The sequence below is a fragment of the Heptranchias perlo genome, chromosome 4 (assembly GCF_035084215.1).
Source record: "Heptranchias perlo isolate sHepPer1 chromosome 4, sHepPer1.hap1, whole genome shotgun sequence".
NCBI lineage: Eukaryota > Metazoa > Chordata > Chondrichthyes > Hexanchiformes > Hexanchidae > Heptranchias > Heptranchias perlo.
The window spans coordinates 7,512,578-7,534,145 of NC_090328.1; the positions used below are offsets into that span (position 1 = coordinate 7,512,578).

General features: G+C 42.9%; 1 protein-coding gene across 3 annotated transcripts in view; it reads left to right on the top strand.

The window, feature by feature from the left end:
- fam193a (family with sequence similarity 193 member A) overlaps positions 1 to 21,568 on the top strand; it is a 220,711-nt gene that overhangs the window by 151,187 nt on the left and 47,956 nt on the right. For all 3 annotated transcript variants that reach the window (XM_067982416.1, XM_067982417.1, XM_067982418.1), the window contains exons 7-9: positions 6,912 to 7,036; positions 10,129 to 10,276; positions 20,155 to 20,232. In XM_067982416.1, the coding sequence (XP_067838517.1) occupies positions 6,912 to 7,036; positions 10,129 to 10,276; positions 20,155 to 20,232 (351 nt within the window). The remainder of the gene's footprint in view (positions 1 to 6,911; positions 7,037 to 10,128; positions 10,277 to 20,154; positions 20,233 to 21,568) is intronic.

Genomic DNA, 21,568 nt, shown 5'->3' on the forward strand with positions numbered 1-21,568 from the left:
TTATGCCCCTAAACAAATGTATACTTCTACCATTTAGTGTTCATGGCCTCTTTTATGCTTCCTCCCAAAGTGTGTCTTCTCTCATTACTCTGCATTAAATTTCATCTGACATCCCTCTGCTCAATTTGTTAACCTGATTGTGTTCTGCCAAAGTCACTTGCAGTGATCTTCAGCACTTCAGTTAACCACGATTCCTATTTTTGTTCTCCTGTTGTACTGGCCAACATTTATCCTTCAAACAACATCACCACAAAACAGATGATCTGGTTATTCATCCATTTGGCATTTGTGGGACTTTGTGCACAGATTGGCTGCCACATTTGTTGACAAAACAGCAGTGATTGCACTGAAGCAGTAATCCATGGTTTGTAGCACTTTGGGACGTCCTGAGACTGATGAAGTGCTATGTAAATACAAGTTCTGTTTCCTTATGTAAAAGCTAAGCCATAATACTCATTTAGTAACTCAACCATTCTTTCATCCTCTTTGTGAAAGATTTACCTATTCATTTCTGATCCATTCTACCCGAGAGGAACAGGAGCAGTCCATTCAGCCCCTTGAGCCTGCTCCGCCATTCAATTAGATCATGGCTGATCTGCCCCTCAACCCCGTTTAGCTGCTGTTGCTCCATATCACTAGATAACTTTACCTAACAAAATTAAATTGTTCTTTAAAACAAACGCAAAATCAAAATACTGCAGTTGCTGAAAACTCCTAGCCAGCCAGGCAGCACCTGTGGAGAGAAACAGTTGCTCCAACTCTAAACTATTTTGATTTTTTTTTGCTTCTAAAATCTCTTTCTATTTCCTTTTATTACCTGCCAATCTTTCATGTTTCCTTTCTAATCTTTTTTTAATTCCGCTCTATTTTTCTATGCTATGGTTCAATTTTATTTTGCATTATTAACCCATCGTATGTCTCTATTTTAGTCTCATTTTCATTTGAATTTATCTTCCAAGGAATTCCAGATTTTCCCGCACGGCCTTCATTGCACCTTAATCATCCTTCCTGTGAAAGTTTCCCATGTTTTTCCTGTGTCTTATCTGCCAATCGTTCTTTGTAATTTATCTTGGCAAGTTCCCTTTTTATATTAAAATTTGTTTTTTTCTGGTCAGGTAACTTGTATTTTTGACATCTTTTCAATTGCCTACTTGCCCCATTTCATTATCTAGCATTGGATCCGACTCTGCCTCTTTCCCTGTTGAACTAAAAACACTCTGATCCAGAAAGTGGTCTTGGGCACGTTGTGGAAACTTTGCCACTCCCATTAATTATTCCAAGACAAGCACCGGAAAAAATAAAGTCACATGACGTTGTTATGTCTGCGTATTTCTCTTCTATGCCTACATATCACTTCCTCTATCTCATTTGCACTGTTTGCTAGATTGTATTAAACAGCCCAGTAGAATCACAGTTACCTCCTTATTTCTTAGCTCTAACTAAATAGATTCAACTTTTGCTCCATCTCCTATATCATCATTAAATTCCAGTGCTGTAATGGAATCTTTGATTAATACTGTTCACCTTCCTCCTTTTCCCTTGCACTATTGCTTCTGAATATCTTGTAACCAGAAATGTCCGTCCCCCAGTCCTACCCTAACCTAATGCTACTGTATCTTACCAATTTGTATCTATATCAACCATCTTAAGCCAGAAGTGCCGAGTAGATGATCCATCTCAGCCTCCTCCCGATCTCCCCACCATTACAGAAGCCAGTCTTCAGCCAATTCAATTCACTCCACGTGATATCAAGAAACGGCTGAGTACACTGGATACAGCAGAGGCTATGGGCCCTGACTAAATCCCAGCTGCAGTGCTGAAGAGTTGTGCTCCAGAACTAGCCACGCCTCTAGCCAAACTGTTCCAGTAAAGCTACAACACCGGCATCTACCCAACAATGTGGAAAATTGCCCAGGTATGTCTTGTCCACAAAAAGCAGGACAAATCCAATCCGGCCAATTACCGCCCCATCAGTCTACTCTCAATCATCAGCAAAGTGATGGAAGGTGTCGTCGACAGTGATATCAAGCGGCACTTACTCACCATTACCCTGATCACCGATGCTCAGTTTGGGTTCCGCCAGGACCACTCGGCTCCAGACCTCATTACAGCCTTGGTCCAAACGTGGACAAAAGAGCTGAATTCCAGAGGTGAGGTGAGAGTGACTGCCCTTGATATCAAGGCAGCATTTGACCGAGTGTGGCACCAAGGAGCCCTAGTAAAATTGAAGTCAATGGGAATTGGGGAAACTCTCCAGTGGCTAGAGTCGTACCCAGCACAAAGGAAGATGGTAGTGGTTGTTGGAGGCCAATCATCTCAGCCCCAGGACATTGCTGCAGGAGTTCCTGAGGGCAGTGTCCTAGGCCCAACCATCTTCAGCTGCTTCATCAATGACCTTCCTTCCATCATAAGGTCAGAAATGGGGATGTTCGCTGACGATTGCACAGTGTTCAGTTCCATTCGCAACCCCTCAGATAATGAAGCAGTCCGAGCCCGCATGCAGCAAGACCTGGGCAACATCCAGGCTTGGGCTGATAAGTGGCAAGTAACATTCGCGCCAGGCAATGACCATCTCCAACAAGAGAAAGTCTAACCACCTCCCTTTGACATTCAACGACATTACCATCGCCGAATCCCCCACCATCAACATCCTGGGGGTCACCATTGACCAGAAACTTACCTGGACCAGCCATATAAATACTGTGGCTACAAGAGCAGGTCAGAGGCTGGGTATTCTGTGGTGAGTGACTCACCTCCTGACTCCCCAAAACCTTTCCACCATCTACAAGGCACAAGTCAGGAGTGTGATGGAATATTCTCCACTTGTCTGGATGAGCGCAGCTCCAACACCACAAGAAGCTTGACACCATCCAGGACAAAACAGCCCACTTGATTGGCACCCCATCCACCCTATAAACATTCACTCCCTTCACCACCGGTGCACCGTGGCTGGAGTGTGTACCATCCACAGGAGGCACTGCAGCAACTGGCCAAGGCTTTTTAGACTGCATCTCCCAGACCCGCGACCATTACCACCGAGAAGCACAAGGGCAGCAGGTGCATGGGAACAACACCACCTGCATGTTCATCTCCAAGTCACACACCATCCCGACTTGGAAATATATCGCCGTTCCTTCGTCGTCGCTGGGTCAAAATCCTGGAACCCCCCACCTAACAGGACTGTGGGAGAACCTTCACCACACGGACTGCAGCGGTTCAAGAAGGCTGCTCACCACCACCTTCTCAAGGGCAATTGGGGATGGGCAATAAATGTTGACCTTGACAGTGACAGCGACATCCACATCCCATGAACGAATAATAAAAAAAATTTGTGCTTCGAGCTCTCCAATTTTATCCAGTATATATTGTACATCTGCATGTATACAACTCAAACTTACCTTTGGCAATCCTGCTCTTCTTGCTGATCTGTTCTTTATTACTTTCCTGTTTTTTTCTGTTCCATCTTTTCTACATCCCTTTTTACTTACCTCTGTCCTACCTGGTTTTGTTTTTTTCCTATCCCCTGCTATATTAGTTTGATCCTTCCCCAACAAGGGCTCTGGTCCCAGCCTTGTTCAGGTGTGGCCTGTCTTAGACCATAAGAGATAGGAGCAGGAGTAGGCCATTCAGCCCCTCGAGCCTGCTCCGCCATTTAACGAGATCATGGCTGATCTGATTTTTACCTCAACTCCACTTTCCCGCCTTTTCCCCATATCCTTTGACTCCCTTGCTCATCAAAAATTTGTCTAACTCAGCCTTGAATGTATTCAATGACTCGGCCTCCACAGCTTTTTGGGGTAAAGAATTCCAAAGATTCACGACCCTCTGGGAGAAGAAATTCCTCCTCATGAACGTCTTAAACTGGCGACTCCTTATTCTGAGACTATACCCCCTAGTTTGAGATTCCCTAATGAGGGGTAACATCCCCATAGCATCTACCCTATTGAGTCCCACAGAATCTTGTATGTTTCAATCAGATCTCCTCTCATTCTTCTAAACTACAATGAGTATGGACCCAACCTGTTCAATCTTTCCTCATAAGACAACCCTTCCATTATGGAATCAACCTAGTGAATCTTCTCTGAACTGCCTCCAATGCAAGTATGTCCTTCCTTAAATAAGGGCACCAGAACTGTACACAGTACTCCAGGTGTGGTCTCACCAGCACCCTGTACAGTTGTCATATTACCTCTCTGCTTTTATACTCCACCCCCCTAGAAATAAAGGCCAGTATTCCGTTTGCCTTCCGGATTACCTGCTGCACCTGTATGTTGACTTTTGTGTTTCATGTACGAGGACACCCAGATCCCTCAGTACCGCAGCATTTTGTAGTATTTCTCCATTCAAATAATATTTTGCTTTTTTATTTTTCCTCCCAAAGTGGATGACTTTACATTTTCCCACATTATATTCCATCTGCCAAATTTTTGCCCATTCACTTAACCTGTCAATATCCCTTTGCAGACACTTTGTGTCCTCTTCACAACTTGCTTTTCCACCTATCTTTGTATCATCAGCAAATTTGGCCACAAGACACTCTGTTCCTTCATCCAATCATTGATATATATTGTAAATAGTTGAGTCCCCAGCACTGATCCCTGCGGCACCCCACTAGTTACAGATTGCCATTTTGAAAATGACCCTTTTATCCCGACTCTTTGTTTTCTGTTAGTTAGCCAATCCTCTATCCATGCCAGTATATTACCCCCAACACCATGATCTCTTATCTTGTGCAGTAATCTTTTATGCGGCACCTTATCGAATGCCTTTTGGAAATCCAAATATACTGCATCCATTGATTCCCCTTTATCCACCCTGCCTGTTACTTCCTCAAAGAACTGTAATAAATTTGTCAGACATGATTTCCCCTTCATAAAACCATGTTGACTCTTCTTGATTGTATTGCGTGTCTCCAAATGTCCTGCTACTACTTCCTTAATAATGGATTCTAACATTTTCCCAATGACAGATTTTAGGCTGACAGTTACCTGCTTTCTGTCTCACTCCCTTCTTGAATAGGGATGTTAAGTTTCGGTTTTCCAATCCTCTGGGACCTTTCCAGAATCTAGTGAATTCTGGAAAATTACAACCAATGCATCCACTATCTGTGTAGCCATTTCCTTTAAGACTCTCGGATGCAAGGTCTTGTCCTGACCCAGAATTGGTGCGAATGTCCCAAAAATCTGAACCTTTCCCTGTACACCACTTCCATAGTCACACATTTAACTTATCTTACCATTCCTATACTAACGACATGTAGCATCATGAGTAATCATGAAATTACCACTCTTGAAATCCTGCTCTTTAGCCTCTATTCTCCTGAAATTCTTTTTGCAGGACTTCATTCTGTTTTTTTCCTGTCGTTGGTTCCAACCATCACTTCTGGCTGCTTGCCTTCCCACTCTAAAATCTTTTCTCTCCCTTTCCCTGGCACCTGGTGAGCAACACATCCTTCTGACTCCTGGCTGCAGCAGCACCAGTCTATTCTCCTGCCTATGGAATCTCTTACTGCTGCTGTGATTCTGCACGATCTTTGGTTGCCAATTCCCTACTCTCAGCAGATCCCTGCACTGCCTAATGCCTCCTCTTCGTACCCCAGTAGGTTACCTGCTTCGCTTCCTCACTAACTAACTCTTTCTGCCTGTGTGGGTAACTGCATATCGGGAACCCTTCAGCCTCCTGCATGTGATGAAGTACCCAGATGCTCCTCAAGCTCAGAAACTTTGAGCTGAAATGCAAGAAGTCAAGAGACACTTCCCGCACAAGTGGTCGTCCCAAGCCTGAAGCACCTTGGACCTCCCACATCACGTACCTCAACTGTCACCACCCCACTCAAACCAAAGAGTCTTCTCTTAAAAGATTAATGAAAGCAAACACAACAACGTAGTGATTTAACCTCTCAAATATAATTTTAGGCCAGGTGCACCTCAAAGCTAAACTCCACAGCCTACTGACCTTTTGTGCTCCACTGGTTTCTTGCTGCTCAAAACTACTCTCTCACTAACAAAACTCAAATTTATAGCATCAACAGTTTTGAGCCCAACTCCCACAGGAAAATCCAGCCAGTCGGAGAGCAGATAATAACAGCTACTTCATTAATGAACCGATTACTGGCTGAAACCAGCCCGTAGTTGAGGTACCAAATAAACAAGTTGAACAGTTCCTCGTATTTTAACAGAAAAACTGGAATAAATTAAAGTCAAAATAATACAGTAAATAAGTGAAAATTCAGTACCCCAAAATGATACCGGGGCTTAGAGGGTTAAATTATGAGGACAGACTGCATCAACTTGGCTTGTATTCCCATGCATATAGGAGATTGAGGGATGATTTGATCCAGGTGTTTAAAATGTTAAAAGGATTTGATAGGGTAGATATGGAGGAACTATTTCCTCTGGTAGGGGAATCAAGAACCAGGGGACATAATAAAATTAGAGCTAGACCGTTCAGGAGCGAAATCAGGAAGCACTTTTTCACACAAAAGGTAGTGGAAATCTGGAACTGTTTCCTCCCCCCCCCCCCCCCCATAGAGGCTATGGATATTAGGACAATTAGAGCTTTCAAGACTCCGATTTTCCATTAGGTAAGGGTATTACGGGATATGGGGTTGAGGTGCAGATCAGTCATGATCTAATTGAATGGCATGCACCAGTTTTCTATTTCTAGAATGCACCCATCACTCTGGCTTCCCTGAGTGAGATTGCCAAATTAGTTGCAGTTTTGTGGTGCAGACCCATGGCCACAGGGTCTGAACCTATCGAACCCTTCCAGCCCGTAGATTTTCCTCTTGTCACTGTGGCTGGATTTGAACCTGGCTCTCAGGCTTAATGCCCCCCCCCCCCCCCCCCCAAAAGTTGAAAACCTGTTCTGATGATGCGGACTATAGATGTCTTCCTTGCTTTCTCTTCCAGGAAAGTGAACATTTGAAGAAATTCCAGGTGACGTGGGAACTTCATAACAAGCACCTATTTGAAAACTTGGTGTTCTCTGAGCCACTTCTACAGAGTAGCTTACCATCACTAGTAGCACAGCTCCGGTAAGCTCCTCTATAACTAGAACATTTCGGATTTAATGACGCAGAAACTGTAAGGAAAGCTTAATAATTTATATTTTTAGTATTTGGTGCTTGGCAACATTAAGGATGGCATTTCTGAAGTGAAACTACTTTTGTTTTTTGGCACCCAGTCTCCAAGCCTGACATTATTGGATTAGATGGAGAGTAACGCACCCTCAGCTCTGCCTGATTAAGGGTATCATCTGCAGAGTATCAATTGACACCACTGTCAGCCAATGAATTGGATGCAGGGCAGGACTTACAGCAAACATTGTATTTTACAGCAAAAAATGGAAACAAAGTTTATTTAGAGTCTATTTAAAAGAGTCTCTACGAACAGCAACAAACAGAACTCATGACCAAAACTGCAGCAACTTCTCCTGATAAAAGCAGGGTGATTTCTCCAGGAAAAGGCAATGAGTGGAGGATAGTTACAGACAAATTATGTGCGTGAACTCAATCCCAGTCACTTGCAACAGTGCGTGATTGATGTGGTAATTACCACATCATCTCCAGTCTGGCCGGGAATAGTGGTGTCACTATATGCAGCCGACAACTGCTGCTCTGGTGCAAATTTTTCCTGCTCCCACACTAGCCACGTTAGTGGCCTCTTGGACTAAGCTCATCATGTAAAGTAATAATGGTGCCACATTGACTGGAGGTTTGTGCCGTGGACCTGCACCACCCAGAATTGAGTTGCAGCTGCCCACACTCGTTGCACAGTCCGACAGCCAACAGAAAGGGAGCATTTCAGGAACATGAACACACAATTCAGGCTGACACTCCAGTGCAGTACTGAGGGAGGTGCTGTCTTTCGGTGAGATGTTAAACCGAGGCACCGTCTGCCCTGTCAGGTGGACGGAAACGATTCCATGGCACTATTTCAAAGAAGAGCCGGGGAGTTCTCACTGGTATCCTGGTAAATATTTATCCCTCAACCAACAGCTTAAAAAAAAAACGATTATCTGGTGATTATCACATTGCTGTTTGTGGGACCTTGCTGTGTGCAATTTGGCTGCCGCGTTGCCTACATTACAACAGTGATTACACTTCAAAAGTACTTCAGTGGCTGTAAAGTGCTTTGGGACGTCCTGAGGTCGTGAAAGGTGCTATATAAATGCAAGTCTTTCTTTTATTTCACCCCATCATCCTTGGCTGGATTGTTAACTGTGTCAGAAAGGTGAAAAGAGTTTGCCTACCTATTGTTCTATCCAATGCCACACTTTAAAAGAGAACTATTAGTCAAATGGTGAAGAATTCAAATACCGGCAGACACGAGGGATAATAATCTGTCGAGAAGAGATATTGAGCTGTAGAGATATGGATAATCACGGGTAGCATTTGTTTCAGGGGAGACAGGAGAAGGAATTTAGTGTAGTGGATCGCGGTGGTGGTGGGGGGGGGGGTTTGGTGGAATGAGAGGAAGGAATTGTGAAATAATCTTGTACGGATTCTTGATTCACTTTCTGCAATCATCTGCATAAAACTGACTCAGATTTTTGTGGTTGGCAAAGCCATCTTCAAAACAATTTGCTATACTCTGACTCTTATTCCCAACTAAAAGACCTCTGCATGTGAAGGGATTTTTTTTCAAACTTGTGACCGATATAAAAAGTTGCATCGTTAAATCATGTGATTTTTTTTTTTCCTTTCCTGTATCCTGTCCCTATTGCCAGTAAGTTCACAATGCTCCCATGAATGTCGTGTTTTCTTTAAGTACTGTGTCTGTGTTAAAGTCCATGTTGGCTTGAGTTTTATTTTTTCCGCAACCCTTGGAATTTTGAATCCAAGCCATGCCTTGTCTTCTAGAAATAGTGTTAACGGTTCTTTCTCTGTTATTGGTTGTGGTCGGTACCTGATTGGGTTCTCTGGTGACTTCCTACTTGTTGTGCATTGTACATTTCTATAGAGGGCTCCAGAGGAAATGGGAGAGTGAGCATTGCCACTCCGCAACCAGCCAGCACGAGGTGCAACCCAGAGCAGCCACGTGACACTCCATGTACAATGTTTCAATGCTAAAATGCTAATAGAATGCAGGGTATAAAGCCAGAACACACACAACTGACTCCAGTCCAGTATTGAGAGTGCTGCACTGTCTTTTGGATGAGACATTAAACTAAGGCCATGGCACTATTTCGAAGAAGAGCAGGGGAGTTCTCCCCAGTGTCCTGGCCAACATTTATCCCTCAACCAACATCACTAAAACGGATTACCTGGTCATTATCTCATTGCTGTTTGTGGGACCTTGCTGCGTGCAAATTGGCTGCTGTGTTTCCTACATTACAACAGTGATGACACTTCAAAAGTATTTCATTGTCTGTAAAGCACATGAAAGGTGCTATATAAATGCACGTCTTTTTATTCTGTTTGCTAAGTGAATGGTACGTTGATTAGTTGAAGACTTTTATAACCTATGTAAGCACAGTTTGAGGCACCTCTATTTCTGTTAATTGGATATGCGTTCTGAGACAGAATTCTTGGGAGCTTGTTTACTGTGATGAGGGCCCCCCATTGCATCCTCCTTGCCACTTCTGGAAAAGCGAGGGAGATGACCATCTGTTGGTTGAATTCCGTTTGCAGAATTAGACCAATTATGAGTTTTTTTTAGCTTTCAGCATATTTGTGAAATCACAACCCCTGGATGCAATCGGTCACCGTTTACCTCATCAAAACCCTTCATAGAATTATACAGTACATAAGGGGGCCATTTGGCCCATTGTGCTTGTGCCCGCTTTTTGAAAGAGCTATCCAATTAGTTCCACTCCCCTGCTCTTTCCCCATAGCCCTACAAAAAATGTTTTTAATCTTAAAACTTCGATTGGGTCATCCTTAACCTTCTCCGTTCTAGTGACTACTTTCCAATGTACTCCTGTATAGTGCAGTTATTTGGTCACACAAGGTTTTACCTCATTTATTTTTCGCCTCCCCCGAGAGTTAGCGTTACCATTAGTTGGGGAAGGCAGTGCACTTGGTCACGTCGTGTAGTGGAATGATGGGCCTCACAGTCTATATTTTCATCTGTTCGTATTATGTACTTATACTGATGTGTTGCTGTGCTGATTGATTTACTGAAGGCTGGGTACGGCATCTCACGACTCGTACAGTGAGGACATGTATAGTACGTTACTACAACGGTACCTCCAGATGGACCAGGAGATGAGTAGAGTTGCTGCAGAGTGGCTGGAGTGTCAGAAGCGAATAGATGATTACGTGGATGAACAGGTGAGGCTTTCTTTCATTGAAATCTTTTTGCAACTTCCAATTTCACAGCACAGAGCAACAGCCATAGTTTAATAATTAGACGCGGCACCTCTTTAAAGACATGAGCTGTGGAATTGAAAGCAGAAAATGCTGCTAATTCTCAGCAGCTCCTGAAAGAGCAGGCAGGTTCATGTTTTGGGCAGACACTGTCCCAGTTTTAATGAAGGGTCTCTGAATGAAGCTGTAAGCTGTCTTCTCTCTCAGCTGCTGATAGATCTTCTGTGCACACATTGGGGCATTTTACTACATTAAAGGCGCTATACAGATGCATGTTATTGTATTGGCATTTTCTGGTTTTTGTTTCAACCGTTTCTGGCTTTTTCGAAGATCCACATGCAAGAAGAAGCAAAACCCACAAAGGCCTGGTTAGCAAACACAAGTGAGTTTACTGCATCATATGAACCCTTAAAAGGGAAAAAAGCAGAATGCATAAATTCTGAAAATGGAGCATTGTCACACCAGGCTTTTATTCCAGCAAAGTCATAAAATAGAAAGGGAATCATCATAGGAATATGGGTACAGGCTGGACGCAGCCCCGGTGGTAAGTGACATAGGCGTAGCAATACAACCTATCACAGCAGGGCACAATTTAGCTATAAATTAGAGGTGACAGAATTAGATAAGGCCGTTTAAAAAGGCAAATGGAAAAGTTTCCAATAACAAGGAGGTAATGTCAAACTTGTACCCGACCTTAGCTGGCTGTATCGTATGAAGTTTTGGGGACTCCATTACAGAAAGTATGTAAAAGCAATGGAAAAGGTGCAGTGAGATATCAGGGATGGGAGGGGTAACAGTAATGAAGAGACTTGAGAAGTTGGGTCTTTTTTTTCCCCCAGTAGTACAGAGAAAGTTACGGGTGACCTTTTTGAAGTTTTAAGATTATGAAAGGGTTCCGAAAAGGTAAATAGTGACAGATTGCATCACAAGATGATAACCAGTGGGATGCGAATTTGTGATTGGAAAAAGAATTAAAAGTGAAGTTTAGTTTGGAGAATGTTCTGCTGCAAACTGATGTTGAAGCTGAGTCCATAAATTCTTCTAAAAAGGAATTAAATAGCTGCTTGAAAAAGGAAGAAAGTTAAAGGAAATGGGAAGTGAGCAGGAGAGTGTGATTAGACTCGGTGGCTTGTCGAGAAAGAAGACTGGCACAGATTTGCCGAGCCAAATGACTTGTTACTGTGCTGCAACTGTTTTACGATTTTCTGGTTTTATCACAATTTTTCTTTTTATCTCAACTATGAAGAAAAGTGCGATAGTTGGCGGAACAAAACCGTAGTACTTGACTTGAGCACTTGTGTGATTTTAAACTATTTCCTTGAATGTCGAAGAAGTGGAAATAAAAGCTGTAACATACCACACTAACAAAGTTAAACAGTGCAAAATGGTTACAGCACAGTGGCCCTTGTGCCTGTCTGTCGTGCTACCGTAGTTGTAGAGGAGTCTTGTTTTATGGCTCATGTTCATTCATTGTACCACAGTGTTTCAATATTGCTCCAGATGTGGAGGATTCATGATTATTTCCTGTTTAACCAAAACGTTTCTATCCTAAAAATCATAGCATATCTTCAGTTGACTCAAAAGCCTTTTTTTTTAATAACAAAAGCCTTTATATTTAATAAAGGATTTAGACAACGAGTTATTGGGTGAACAAATGAACGAAGTACTGCAGTTTAATCACTTGCATTAAATCTATGGTCAGCTTTTTATCAGTTCACATTGAGTCAGTGGCAAGATGGGAATATTGTGGAGTGCTGTTCTTGGCTGTGTTAGCTCGCTCTCTGCTCAAGAAGCCATCTTGGCCTTCAGCCAAAGACGACATTGTCTGGTGTCTCCTGATATCAGGTCTTTCAATCTCCACCTTACATAAATTCCACTTGTCTAAAATTCTGCTGCCCACATCCTGTCCCAAACTAAATTCCACTTGCCAATCGCTCGAGGATCCTGCAGTGATGTCCTGCCCCATTGCACCTTGTTTACAAATCCATCCAAGACTTTGCCCCCCGATACAATCTCCCCCAGCCCTACGTCTCAGCTGGTGTCGTACAGTCCTCTGACTCTGACCTCCTGTGCATCTCCCCTCTCCTGCCATTCCTCGTTTGGTGGCAAAACTTTGTCATCTAGGTCCTACCCTTTAGAGCTCTCTCCTTAAACCTCATTGCCTTGCACGTCCCTCCCTGCCTTTAAAAGCCTCCTCAATACCTAATTTTTTGACTCTGCATTTGGTCAACTTTCCTACTATGACTGAGCTCATTCTCTCTATGGAGTGCCTTCGAACATCATACGGAGCCTTCGATGTAATACAAATTCAAGTTGTTGATATTTCTATTCGTCTGATTTTATTTTTACTTTGCCTTTCCTGAAGGCATTGACTCCTTGCCAGGTTACGGTTTCCATAGTAAATAGCCGTTCTTCATGTGTGCATACCCAGGCACTGAGTGTCGGCAGGCTTCTTGATTGCAGATGCCATCATAGCCATCTTCACCCCGCATCCTCCCACACAAACCCCCAGCAGGGGTTGCGATTGTGAGTGGGGAACTCCGGAAGATTTTCCTTTCCCTATCCCAGGAACGCTGAGGCTAATTCAGTCACCCCTGCCACTGCCCATCTGAGATCAGTTTAACTCAGTACTGACCAACGATGTGTATGGTGCTGTTAGTTAGTGCCTCAACCAGCTATACCATTGGGGAAACATCACCACCTCATTCTGCTACTGTAAAGGGTGGAACGTTAGCAGCAGCAACAATTCACCATGTGCTGGCATTCTGCAGCATTAGCCATGCTTCCCCGTGCAACCGTTGACTTGTCAATTTAAAGTGGTAGCCTATCTATTAACAATGAAAACACTGTCGTCAACTAAATCCTTCAGTAAAGTTTAATTCTTACCAACAGTTAGATCAAAAGAAAAATGAGTGAGTAGGGTGAATATTTAATTCTAAAAGGGGATGTTTTTCCTTTGCTATGAGACATAAAAGGCCTCTTCCTGTTAATGCATTGTTGTGTCTGCCACGGTCTCAAATGGCTGCACGGGGCAGCAGAACTAATGCTGCAGAATGCCAGCACATGGTGAATTGTTGCTGCTGCTAACATTCCACCCTTTACAGTAGCAGAATTAGGTGATGTTGCTTCCTCGATGACGTGGCTGGTTGAGGCACTAATAACAGCACCATACAGACCCTTGGTCTGTACTGAGTTAAACTGCTCTCAGATGGGCAGTGGCAGGGGTGACTGTTGTTTATGTAAACTGTAACCCTGTGACCTTGAACCTGAAATGCCAGCAAAGCTGAGCCCCGGAGGTTCATATCTGCAAGGTGCAATTTTAGTACGTTGTAAATAATTTAGAAATAGCTGTAATCCCATTAAAATGGGAGACAGAGTAGTGATTCCCCTAAACCAGGCATGTGATACGCAAGTACGTGAGTTGGAATAATAGAGGTTCTAGTATTAAGTGGTGGTAATGGTTAACCAGGTTAGGGTATGGAGGATAAACTGGTGTGTCCAGGAGAATTAAGATGTGTGTATCGTTCCACTGGAAACATAATTGAACAAGAGCGTAGAAAATTCTGCTCCCATTCTGGTTTGTCCTTTTGTAATTGAGTCTTTAATATAACACTAAAAGCAAGAAAAACACACTAGCTCCAGTTTTATGGGAAGCTGGCTGTGGACTAAATGAATGCTGTTATTATTTGTGCCTGGTTGACAACTAAAATTTAAGTCAGTTGTTACAAATTTGAGATCTGCCTTAGATATTCTCTACGGTTAGCATCACTGATCTCTCTAGTAAGTGGACCCTTGCCCCTTACGATCAGGAGTTTACTTTCACTGCCCAGTATCTAGTAATACAATACAATACAATACAACAACTTGCATTTATATAGCATCTTCAACGTAGTAAAACATCCAAAGTGCTTCACAGGAGCGTTATTAAACAAAATTTGGCACCAAGCCACGAGATATTAGGACAGGTGATGAAAAGCTTGGTCAAAGAGGTAGGTTTTAAGGAGTGTCTAAAAGGAGGAGAGAGAGGCTGAGAGGTTTAGGGAGGGAATTCCAGAGCTTAGGGCCCAGGCAGCTGAAGGCACGGCCACCAATGGAGATTGATGTTCTTTTGTTCCTTGCATCCACAAAAACTGGGGGATTGATCTCCAACCCCATCCTTGTCCATGGGTTGGTCGTAGGGCTGCATGTTTTAGCGGCTGCTGCCCTTCCAAGAGGGGATACTTACCAGATAGGCCATGCTGTGTACACAAGAAAAGACCCATCTCGTGTGAATGGCCTGCTGGAAACTTGAAAAGATAACAAATTACTCATTGTCTTGCCCATTATCGATAACGCATTTCACTCATTTTGGACTTAGATTTTTGGACTCTACGGGAATCGAATATGGGGATCAGGCGTGAAAGTAGAGTTGAGGTCGAAGATCAGCCATGACTGGCCGTATGGCCTACCCCTGCTCCTATTTCTTATGTTCTCATTAACATACCCCCCCTGTCCCAGTGGCTCCAGGATTTCCCTCTATTAAACGTAACCAGCGGAAGCTCGTTTGAGAATTAACTCGAGTCCCAAACCTCAATTCATATCAGAAACACGCTATAGCTTTAAAAAAAAAAGTCCGTCCCATGTCAAATAGCCAGTAATTCCTAAACCTCTTTCCTGCATCTTAAAATAGTTTATCCTTGACTAAACTATCTGTGTTACTAGTTGGGGACTTGCAGTGAGTTTTTCCTGTGCTAGCAAATCTAGGTAGGCTGTGAGGAAGCATGGAGTAGGAGGGTCAGTGATTTGATCACACTACTCTACCAAAGTGGGAACACACTTGAGCCTGGAAGAGGAAAGGTGAACACACAATACAGACTTAACTGCTTTGCAGAGAGGTGGATTCAAGAGGAAATTGGACATATACTTGGCAGAGAAGGTGATTGAGGGGTCGAAGAGCAAGAGCACTGGCCTACTCAGTGGTAGCTCTCTTGCCTCTGAGTCAGGGGTTCAAAGGCCACTCGAGAGATTTGAACACACAATCCAGGCTGACACTTCAGTGCAGTACTGAGAGATGCTGCATCGCTGGAAATGCTTTCCTTCGGATGAGAACTCTGGGGCAGATCCAATGTTCTCGTCTCGTTCTATACATTCCTGTATTGCTAAAACCCAATTTCCTTTTCCAATTTAACAATGCAATGCATGGTTAGATTTAGGGGAAAAGTACCAGCTCTTCTGAATATTGCTAATTTGTTCCTTTTCACTGGGAGCATTTGCCAACTTAATGAACCCAACTAATTCTGATACACTGTCTTACCGATTCATTCTGCAATGCTGCAAATCTAAAATAAAAGAAGAAAATGCTGGAAATACATAGCATCTACAAAGAGAAAAAACATGTTTTTAAAAATTATGCCTCTGAGCACCGTGGGATGTTTTTCTATATCAAAACACTATTAATGCAAATTGTTAACATTTTGAGGAACTACTGTATCCATCATTTTCCATGTTTGTTGGAACTGTCAAATGATTTAAAAATTTTAATCTGTTAATTTTGGTTTTAATCACATAGAATTACTGCATCTATCTCATTCAAGTTTGTTTTATTGCTGATATTATTACATGGAATTATATAGAACAACTCAAACTGTACTGTTTATCGTGAAGAGAACATCAAAAACTTTTGAGTCGTCCTATCTGAGAGTGCAAATTAAAAAGGAAAAGTTGGTAGGCGCTACATAACTATAGGCAAAAAAATATGCAATGCAGCCTACAGGTCTGAAAAGAACTTCAGTTCTATTTCTTGCTGCCATTTAGCCTGTTGCTTCGACAGAGAAGTTTGTTTACGTTTTCGAGAGATAATGCTGTTCGTTTCCTATTTGCAATCTGACCTGAAAGTGAGAGAAGTCGTTCGGATGTCACTGGCATTGTATTTATGTGCCAGTTTTGCTAAACTTTCATGGGCACCAACATGCTTCGAGCACCATTGCAGAGGACAATCTTCCATGCTGATCACAGGTTCTGCATTATAACGATCTTTCGTTATGCTGTTATATTAATATTCATATTACTATTCACAACCTTGGTATCCTATTTGACCCTGAGTTGAGCTTCTGACCACATACCCTATCCATCACCAAGACCGCCTACTTCCACCTCCGTAACATCACCTGTCTCTGCGCCCTGCCTCAGCCCATCTGCTCTAAAACCCGCATCCATGCCTTTGCCACCTCCAGCATCAATTATTGCAGTGCTCTGCTGGCCGGCCTCCCACCAACCACCCTCCATTAACTTCAGCTCATCTAAAACTCTGCTTGCTTTATCCTAACTTGCACCAAGTACCGTTCACCCATCACCCCTGTGCTCTCGGACCTGCGTTGGCTTCCAGTCCACCAACGCCTCAAATTTAAAATTCTCATTCCTATGTTCAGATCCCTCCATGGCCTCTCCCCTCCCTATTTCTGAAATCTCCTCCAGCCCTACAATCCTCTGAGAGCCCTGCGTTTCTCCCATTCTGGCCTCTTATTCATCCCTGACTTCCTTCGCCCCACCATTGGCGGCTGTGCCTTCAAACATGTGGGCCCTAAGCTCTGGAATTCCCTCCTTAAACTTCTCCACACCCCTCTCCTTTAAGATGCTCCTTAAAACCTACCTCTTTGACCAAGCTTTTTGTCACCTGTTCTAATGACTCCTTCTTCGGCTTGGTGTCAATATTTTGTCTGGTTACATCCCTTGGGATGTTTTACTGTGTTAAAGGCACTATATAAATGCAAGTTGTTGTATCCGTCCTTAGCATCAGATGCCACTAAAGTGGAGGTTAAATTTCTGTTTGGCGGTTTAGCTTCTGTAGTTTGCTGGCTGCCGGTCTCGTGAGCGTTCTGATAATCGCACGGTAACAATCAACTTGCACACATCATTCCTGCTAATTTGGGAAGACACTTCAGATTCTCAAACCTTAGGCCCAGCGCTGTCACCAACTTTAGCTATTTGAGATTGGTGCTTTCTTTGACAGAAAGAAAGACGTGCATTTATACAGCACCTTTCATGTCCTCAGGATGTCCCACAGCGCTTCACAGCCAATGAAGTACTTGTGAAGTGTGCACACAGCAAGCTCCCACAAACAGCAATGCAACAGTGACCAAATAATCTGTTTTGTGGTGTTGGTTGAGGGATAAATATTGGCCAGGATGCTGGGGAGAACCCCCATGCTCTTCTTCGTAATAGTGCCGTTGGATCTTTTACATCCACCTGAGAGGGCAGACGGGGCCTTGGTTTAATGTCTCATCTGAAACACGGCACCTCACAGTGCAGCACTCCCTCAGTACTGCACAACACATACTGGGTCATCGTCTGAGACAGCCTCGACACAAAGTAAATGGCACAATGCGAGTAAAACCACAGAGCAGGAAACATACGTCTATTGCAAGGAGCTGGGTCACATACCTGCAGGGCTGTAGTAGAACTTCCAACTTTAGGAGTTTGTTAAATTCAGCAGCAGTGGGCACTGCTAGATTGTGCTTCTGAAGAGTTAACGTGGCTGTAATAGCGAATCTATTTCTAAGCAGTCGCTGAAACATCTGCAATGTGGAGTTCCATCCAGTTGAAACATCTTGTATAAGAGATTCTTATTCTTGTCCATTTGCGACCTGTTGTATTTCTAGTTCTGCACAATCAGCTGGACTATGAAATGGCCCACAAGTTTTCTACATTTTGCCAGTAAGCTTCCGAACCCGGCGACAATAAGCACTACTGTGATCGATTGCTGTAAACTGTGAGCAATGCATGGCATGTGTTCCAAGGGCAAAAGATTGGCTGCTGCTGTCATACTGCGTGCGTTGTCATAACCATTATTGTTACCTTGCCTTATATATCCCTCTCTTTTGCAACATCTAAAAGATGCTCTGCCCGTGTTTCAGCATTGTTTGCTTTTCTGTTGGTGCATACGTCTGTAGTGTCCAAGCAGCATCAGTGAGATGTGCAGTGATTCCAAGATTGAAGTGATTGCTCAACAGACCTCCAGTAATCACCAGTCAAAGTAACTGTCGCATTCTTCAGTACCATAGAAGTTGCAGTCTTTTCATTGTTATATAGATCGTCTATTCATGATACGATTGTTCCTCTGGAAGCTAAGGAATATAAATGATTGGAAGATGCTGTTTGCATAATGATTCTTAACTCTATCACTTACAATGTTAACGGGTCTGCAGTCAGTAGCTATCCACTATGCAATAGCATTGGTTATATCATTGTACTTGGCTTGATTCATGGGCTTTCTAAAAGGATACTGTCGAAATGATGGGTTTCATTTGTTGTGGCCTGTAGCGGATGAACTAGAGAGTTTGTGAGAAGTGAAAGCATGCAGGTGGCATAGATGACTGGATGTAGCTCTGTGATACTGGAACTCAGTTTGACAGTAGATACAAGTAACCATCTTTCTATCCAACGAACTGTCAGAAAGTTCTTAAATAAACTTCTCATTCACAAATCTTTTTAGTACATCGCTCCAAAATGCTTTAGTTTAACCTTTTTTGATTGCTTTCTGTTGAATATAGGTCCACATTAGCCACGATCAATTTCTTTTACATGCTGGACAGCCCTCTTCTACTTTTATGTTTAGCGCACTCCCCATTTTTTTAAGGATGGCTCTCTGTCCTGCTCTGCCACATCCAGCCCCTGTGCCCCATCTAACCCAACCTGGTGTCTTTCTGTCTGACCATCCGACCTGGAATGACGACCCTTTTCACCCTCCCAGCCACCCAACATCAAATGGCGAGCGCTATTTCTCCCTGACTGGCCTCAGTTATTCTTTTTCTTCGCACTTCCTACACTTGTCACCACTAGGGTCGGATGGCTGGGAATCAGTGGTGACCAGGGCAGGCACCAGAGGATTTATTCAGGTTTGACAATTTGAAATCATTTAAAAAAAATTTAAAAAAATCTAGGTATCTGTAACAATGACCATGAAGCTACCGGATTGTCATTAAAAACTGAACTGGTTCACCAATGTCCTTTAGGAAAGGAAACCTGCTGTCCTTACCTGGTCTGGCCTACACGTGACAATAGTCCCACACCATCGTAGTTGACTCTTTACTGCCCTCTGAAGTGGCCCGGCGAGCCACTAGGTTGTATCAAACTCAGGGTGACGAGGGATGGGCAATAAATGCCAGACTTTCCAGTAACACCCGCATCCCAAGAATGATTTTTTTTAATGAAAAAAGTAAATTGAAATAATTTTATTTTTCATTTGAAAACACAAGTGGTGTTTGAAAACAAAGTTTTGAACTTCAGAGCACCTTTTCTTGAAATGCGCTATTATTTCCGTGACTCCCGAGGTTAAGGCTTAAAAACGTTAATCGCCAAAAAAAATTAAAGCATTAATCGCAGAAGTTAACTGTGATTAATTGAAGGCCCTCATTTTACTTCAGTTGAATCCTGTACGGAAACATGGCAGCTGAATTGTGCACAGCAAGCGCCCACTTATTGCAGAGGGATAAATGATCAGATAACCTGGTTTTGATGATAGTTGAGTGATAATTTCCCTGCTCTTCCTCGAATAATGCCATGGGATCTTTTACGTCCATCTTGAGCAGACAGATTTGGGGGGGGCCTTGGTTTGAAGTATCATCTGAAAGGCAGCACTTCCAACAATGCAGCACTGAAGTGTCAGCCTAGATTATGTGTTCAAGTCTGGAGTAGACTTTGAACATATGACCTTCCAACTCGGGCAAGAGTGCTGCTACTGAACCAAGGTGGACACCTAAAGGTTATAAGCCAACACTTCATTTTTTTTTTAGAAGCAGAGTAAACGGAGCTGTACTATAATTTTTTTGGACCCTGTTTGAATGACATTTTCTTCTCTTCCTTAGATGGCAATGAAGACCAAACAGCGCATGCTGAAGGAGGACTGGGAGTTCTTCAAACAGCGTCGGTTATTGGAAGAGCAGGTAAAATGGCAGTCTCGGCTATCGTACGTGAGAATAATGTGAAATGAATGCCTTGGCTTGTATCACCAGCTAGGCTCAGTCAATAGTTAAATAAATCCCCTAATGTCACCGTAAGAATTTGAATGTGACAACCAGCAAAGCACTGGAAGCTCCAACAAAGCAACAAGTCTCGTCTGATTTTTGAAGAGGATGAGCTGTCTTGTCTGGAGAGAGAATGTGGCTAAAGTTGATCGTTTCCAAGTACACAGAATATTAAATTGACTGTCAGCTTGACTTGGTTGTTGGTGCAGTCGCCCCTGAGTCAGATAATCGTGGGTTCAAGCTCCACACCAGGACTTCAGCGTATGTAACCCAGTCTGCCACTTCAGTGCACCACCGAAGGAGTGCAGCATCATCAGAAATGCCGTATTTTGGATAAGATATCAAGCGGAGGCCCCATCTTTCTGTTGAAATGGATGTCAACTCATAAAACTTTGCAGCACAGAAGGAGGCCTTTCAACCTATTGTGGGTGTAGCAGCACCCCCTTCGTTCCCTTTATCTGCCCTTTCTCCATACCCCATTACATTTTGCTTTCTGACTCCCTTTTAAAAGTTATTATGTATTCAGTTTCCACTGCTTTTTCTGGTATGGCCTTCAATGTCTGAGTCTAGAAAAATATTCTCCTATTGCCTTCCTTCATACTTTTGGTGATGACTTTAAATTTATGCCGTCCAGTTATTGACTCATTGACCTGTGGAAATAGTTTTTCTTGAATTGCTTAATCGAAATTCCTCATTATTTTGAGGACCACTATCAGATTTCTTCCTAACCATCTTTGTTCTACTAAAAATACAAAATTTTCTAATTTTTCCTCATAACTAAAGCCTCCAGTCCCTAATGTAATTTAGTGAATCTCTTCTACACTCTTCATGGCCTTGAAATCTTTCCTAAAGTAAGGTGCCCAAAATCAGACACACTGTTCTTCTAACTGCCATCTAACCAATAATTTTGAAAGGTTTAGCACCTCTTTCCTTTTGCACTCTTTGCCCCTATTTCTAAAATCTATGCTCTTAACAGTTTAATCAATTTGTCCTCCCACTTTTAAAGATTTGTGCATCTGCATCACTAAGTCACTCTGCTTCTCTATGGAACTATTTGAAGAGCATAGTGTACTCCCAGTCTTCTGGACAACATTTATACCTCAACCAACACTACTGAAAGGCAGATTAACTTGTCATTCATTTCATTTGCTATTTGTGGAGTCTTGCCATGCACAAATTACAAATTGTTTGCCTACAAAAGCACTTCGCTCCTCTCCTCTCTTGATTCCCTCCATTATCTCGGTTAAGTGCCATT